This window comes from Cricetulus griseus, unplaced genomic scaffold (assembly GCF_003668045.3).
Source record: "Cricetulus griseus strain 17A/GY unplaced genomic scaffold, alternate assembly CriGri-PICRH-1.0 unplaced_scaffold_525, whole genome shotgun sequence".
In the NCBI taxonomy this organism is placed as follows: Eukaryota; Metazoa; Chordata; class Mammalia; order Rodentia; family Cricetidae; genus Cricetulus; species Cricetulus griseus.
The window spans coordinates 11,307-17,213 of NW_023277281.1; the positions used below are offsets into that span (position 1 = coordinate 11,307).

Here is a 5,907-nt window from a genome sequence, read left to right on the forward strand (position 1 = left end):
TAAATGAAAGTATGCTTAGCTATACTGACTTTCAAACAATGTAGGCTCTTTCCTAGTAGGGATACTGTCAATAATAAGACATTGTATGAATTTTGTCATGTCTAAAATTTTAGATACTGAGTTCTGTAAGTTGAGTAATGGAGCTACAGCCAATGTCCTGTACCTGAAACCTGTGAGCTGACTTAACTGTATCAAACAGGATGGCACACATATATCTGCATAGGCAATTTGCCTAATTATAATTTCAATATTTATTCGCTGAAGATAACATTTCCAAGCTGTCTCTGTTCATTCACGTGACATAAATTAAAACATGCTGGGAAATTACAAAAACATTAGTTATATACAGTCAAGTCCTTTTTCATGATGATGACTCCAGCAGCTGATTGCCTTCCCTGTTTCCCCTGCAGTGTACCCAATACACTACTCCTCTTGTTTTGGCCTGAAGACAGAAGCAATGCTCCACATGCCTATTCTTTTCCTCTGACTTCTTTGGATAGTTGACTACATGACTCAAATAAACAATTTTAAATCTCTATGGTAGTACAGTCATTTAATTGAAGAATTTTGGAGGTGTAATATAGAGGTCAGCAAGGTCATTGAAATGAAGAACAACAGACTGGAATCAAAGCCACCGATATCAACATAAGAGACTTGTCTCTGAAACATTTTTTCTAACAAGATTGAAATGCAGCTGTGCTAGAATTAATATGCTTTTCCAGGGAGAAATCACTTCACACACTTAGGAGGTTAATAAGGAATAATCTCTCTATTGATGGTATGCATCCAACTCTACGTAAAGCTCAAAGTGGAGCCAGTTTAGACATATTTGCATTCCACAAATGACATCATCATTAAGTGTCTTTAGATTCATACTCCAGGTTGAACTTTGAACAAATTAAATAGACAGGCAACTTGTAGGTCTACCTACTTAGGCATATGTGAGGATTACACAGCAATGATATATGCCAGAATAAATTAATTTCACCTGTGATCTGGCCTTGAACTCACCTCGGCCTGCCTATGCCTCAGGAGTGCTGAGATCTAAGCTTCTAAGGAAAAGAGCATCTTGTATACTACTCTGGTGGGAGGGGGGAAGAAAGGAATAGAGCTCTATGAAGTAGCAGGAGCACAATATGAGGGGACAAATTCAAGAGGCAGCTACTCAAATGGCACCACACAAAGGGATCACAGGGTATCTCTAGAACATTACTAAGCCAAAAGTGGCCATTGGACCAATGACAACAGCTCCATATGGTGGGAGGAGTTGGGTTCCCAGGATCTGAAGCAATCTTTCCAAAAAGGCCTTGGCCCCACATAATTATCAGCTCTCACAGGCCAATTACTAGTTTTAGTAAGGGTCTGTGTTTTACTGTCAATACCCCAAGCCTTTATGGGAATATCCCATGAAATAGGCCCAGGCTATTAAAGCTGACAAATGAAAATTAAAATTAATAAAAGTTCCAGAACTTGGGCCCTGAAAAGGGAATTTCTACAGGTAAGGCAAAATTTAACTCATTAAAACAGGAGTGCCATGGGCAGCACCTGACAGCTTGCTCTCAGAAAAGGAGAGGTAACTGTCAAAAACTCCTGTTAACATTCTTTTGCTAATTGCTGGTTGTAAACATCCTGCAGCCTCCCTAGGTTGGAAGTCTGTTGGCCCCAGTCTTCTGCATCTCAGGCCCAGCCTGGCCCCAGCCTCTGTGATTCTCTTGCCCTAGCAGCCGCCCACCAAGCCCGCAGACAGCCAGGTCACCAGCGATGCGCCCACAGCCGAGGGGTCCCAGGCAGAGGGCCATGCAGTGCCAGAGGGCAGAGAAGGAAGCCGGCTTTGAGGCAGAGGGGGAGGACAAGGACGACAGCTTCCTCCTGCTGCAGCAGTCTGTGACTCTGGGCAGCTTGACCGATGTGGACCAGCTCATCGCCAAGATCGGTGAGACGCTGAAGCTGGACACAGCGCACGATGGCCCTGCCTCGCCGAGTGCTGCCCCGGGCCCCCCGCCCCTGCGGGTCCTGGCTGTGATCTCAGTGGAACAGAACCGGTCCCCGGCGAGGCAGATGCTGCGATCTTCTGTGCCTGCAGAAACCGGGGCCCCAGCTCACCCCGGAGCCATTCGCTGCATGCTGTGGGAGCGCGGGCGCCTGCGGAGCCAGGCGGCACCCTACTGCGTGGCGGAGCTCACCGCGGGCGCCAGCGCCCTATGTCCTGTGTCGCAGCAGCCTGGCCTTGAGGGACCTCTGGTGGCAGGAAAGCCGAGCACCCCACAGCCTCTCTCAGGCCCATGCCGGCAGGGTTGGCCCCAGAGCAGAGCCATGTCCCGTGGTCTGCAACAGCGATGTGGATCTCAGCCTGAGACCCACACCAGCGACGAAGATCCGCACCAGCTCCTGCAGCAGCTCCTGCTTTCGGGAAACCTCATCAAGGAGGCAGTGTCGCGGCTACATTCACTACAACTACAGCTACAGGCAAATCTTTCCTCACACCGATTCCTCAAGCCTCTGTCCGCCCCTGTGCAGGAGCCACCATCACCTGGGAGCCCTTGAGCAGCCTGCAGTGACCCTGGCACTTGGGTGAGGAGGGTGCTGCTCAAAACTGGGGAGGACTTTCTTGTCCCTGGCAGCTAACAAGCAGGGTAGCTATCTCACCACCCTGTACCTGTGGACCAAGGGATTCACCCAGATGTGGCTAGTAACAAATCTACACTTCGCACCCAAGTGACTGGAATTGTGGCTGAACTGATTATAGGATTTTAACTTAACTGAACTGTTTTTGAATAAATGTGTTCAGGTTTTTGTCTTAAAAGAAAAAAGATCCTGCAGCCAAGGGGATAATTGACAGTACCCAGTGACCCTCTAACCCTGCAAGCCCATGCCCTGACTTATTTCACTCAAATGTATCTCACTTAAAATATATAGTTACTGCTATACTCTGTACTTTGTATAACCTGAAGTAACCATGGAAACCCTGTAATTTGTGGCTTTCAACCTTTGGTCTTCCCCTGTAAAAGCTTCTCTTTTTGGGTGGTTGGTATCTCACTTGCCCGCCATGCAGTGAGATCCTAGCTGGCCAGCTTGAAATAAAAAGAAACCTTTTGCTTTTGCATCAGAGTGTCAAAACCTTGGTTTAGTCGCTGGGCTCCAGGAACCTGGCAAACAATTTGGTTTCCTGACTATGAAACTCAAGACCCTACCAGGACTCAGAACACGTAGGTTTTCAACTCCAACTAGTTGATTGAGTAAATGTTTTATATTTGTTAAGTTCATGTTCCTCTAATTTATGTATGCTAGGGTAACAGGCAATAGAGGTAACAGGCCAAGAGCTTGGCAGATTTGCCTACAAGGCCAGGCCTGGGCAACCTAGGAGAAGTCTTCAACTTCCCTTCTAGGCCAGGTATTCTATGGAGAGTTGGATCAAACCTGCAATCTATGTTAAAATAGGTGGTCTAATTGAGAACTTCTGTTGGTAAAATAGGGGGTCCAATTGAGGACTTCTATCACTAAATGTAGGAATCTAGGTATAGGCACTTTATTCCTAGTCTCAGCCCTGTGTTTGTTGTTTGTCAGTTTGTCTTCTCTTGAAGGATTATGACTCAGGACAGAATCTAATGTGACAGACCCTTTCCTCCCCTTTGAAAAACAGGGGGGAAGTTACAGCCTGGTGGAGGACAGTACCCTCTGGCTCCTTGCATGCCCCTAGACCAGCCTGGGCTGCCAGCCTCCTGATGGAGGCTCCTGGGGCTACATAAAAGCCTGTGAATGGCAGGCACTCAGAGCCTGCTTGTCCCTGGGCTTGGGTAGGAGCTGGCTTCCAGAAAGACTTGCCTCTCCCCTCCCTCCCTGCAGGGTGACAGTGGCCTACAGCATGCCTTCTGGGAGAAAGCATCCTCCACATAGGCCTGGGTCAGTGTTGGGTTCAAGGATGACAAATCCTTGGGAGAAAGATGCCTGTGGGGCTCACACTGGCTAGCCAAGGGGTGGGTGCCTCCAAATCTAAGTGTGCCCCTCTGGCCCTGCATTCCTGGGAAGCTTAGGTCCCAGCAGGTCTATGGGCAGAAGGGGCTCAGAGGGTAGCAGCAGGCCTGTGATTGCTGGAGGGAGGGGCATCATCAGTGTTGCTCAGCCACCCAGGGAATGTTGCTCAGTGTTGCTTCTTCACCATTGCCCAGTAAGTGCAGAGAGCGTGAATGCAGCCTGGGTGGCACTTGCTGGCTCATTAGGCCTAAAGGGCATGAGTGAACCTTTGGAAACCTTGCTGCTCTTAGGAAAAAGCCATGGTCCTCCAAAGTTAACACTCACTGGCTCACTTGCCTTTCACAGCTCTCTCCAGTGCTAGCAGATGGGATTCCTGCACCCTGCCTGAAAAGTTGCCCACTCCTAGTCAAACAGGCTTGGCTTTGTGCTGTAAAGTTACAGCCTAAGGATGCCTGGGTCCTGTTATGACACTGTAGCCAGACTTCCCTCCACCAGGTCTGCTCTGGTCATTCAGATTCAAGGGCTGGTTATAAATTGTTATTGGTTAGGGTAATGAAAAATGTTTTTCAAAACCACTGGCAGCCAAGGACAGTTTGTGCCCATCAGTTCTGGCTCCATTTCTTCCTAAGCCAATTATGTTAAATTATGCCATTCTGTATACTTTGGGAAGCTTTGACATTTACATAAAAGTCAAAGATACATTATGTTTATAAAAAATGCTTTTCCTTCCACAGAAAAAAATATATGTGTTTTAGTTATCCAAACGTAATGAGTTACATTTAAAAAAATTGGTCCATATTATTATTAATTAAAAAAAGCGGGGATTGGGTGCTGGAGAGATGGCTCAGCGGTTAAGAGCACCGACTGCTTTTCCAGAGGTCCTGAGTTCAATTCCCAGCAACCACATGGTGGCTCACAACCATCAATTATAAGATCTGGTGCCCTCTTCTGGTGTGCAGATATACATGGAAGCAGAATGTTGTATACTTAATGAATAAATAAAATCTTAAAAAATAGCGGGTATTTAGGTAAAAAAAATATAATTATATATAAAAGTTGTATTAAGTTTTACTGTCAGGGGCCGGGAATGCAGTGCCTGCACTATGTGTGGTTCCTGCTAACAATTAAGATGGAGAAATAAGGTTATAAAACTGGATGGTATGTAGATGTGATGGCTATGTGAAGACTTGGTATGATCAGTCTGATGCAAGAAGACCAAATGTGTTAAAACATTAGATGTAGGAGATGTCAAATGGGGGTGCACATTCAGATGTCCACAGAATACACCAAAGCATCACAGAAGAGCATTGGAAAGAGCTTAAGGTGTTGAGAGTAGGATTCTGCTTCTCTGAGCAATAAACAATAAAACAGGAGAGTTGTAAGGAGGTATGAATTTTTTTTAATTTTAATTTTATTTTATTAGTTCAAATTTGGAACAAGCTTGCTTCAGATGTCAATCCCTTCTCCCTCGTCCCCGCTCCCCCCAACATCTTACCTGCCCCTAGCCATCCCCCCTCCACTCCCCAGGCAGGTTAAGGCCCTCAAAAGGGCTCCCCAAAGTCTACCACATCATCCTGGGCCAGGCCTAGGCCCTTCCCCATGTGTCAAGGTCAAGAGCGCATCCTTCATATGGGATGGGCTCTCAAAATCCCTTTTTTTTAAGACCTTACATATTTAATACAGTGCATTACTCTTATATAAATGGGAAAAAATTAAGTTCAACATTTCTAGAACAACATGGCTGTTAATTTTTGTACAATGCCAACTAACACAGTAAACTGGGATACTTTTTTCCAAAGTTGACAGCACAGCTAAAGTTTCCAAAAATTCAAATCATATATATATATATATATATACATATATATATATATATCAATAATGGTAGTATGTTATTCATCAATAGCAGCAACAGCTTTTCCAGGTTCTGTAGTCCTT

The 5,907-nt window shown here is 45.8% G+C and overlaps 1 protein-coding gene across 1 annotated transcript; it reads left to right on the top strand.

Annotated features, from left to right (window-relative positions):
• The first annotated feature begins 1,759 nt into the window (after window positions 1-1,759).
• On the top strand, window positions 1,760-2,557 carry LOC100753006 (proto-oncogene FRAT1-like). The gene has a single exon (XM_027433874.2). It carries the CDS (start codon window positions 1,762-1,764, stop codon window positions 2,542-2,544), a length of 783 nt encoding a protein of 260 aa, XP_027289675.1. The 5' UTR covers window positions 1,760-1,761; the 3' UTR covers window positions 2,545-2,557.
• The last annotated feature ends 3,350 nt before the right edge of the window (window positions 2,558-5,907 follow it).

Coding starts and splice junctions, on each gene's coding strand:
- LOC100753006 (XM_027433874.2), top strand. CDS start 1,762: ATGCGCCCACAGCCGAGGGGTCCCAGGCAGAGGGCCATGCAGTGCCAG.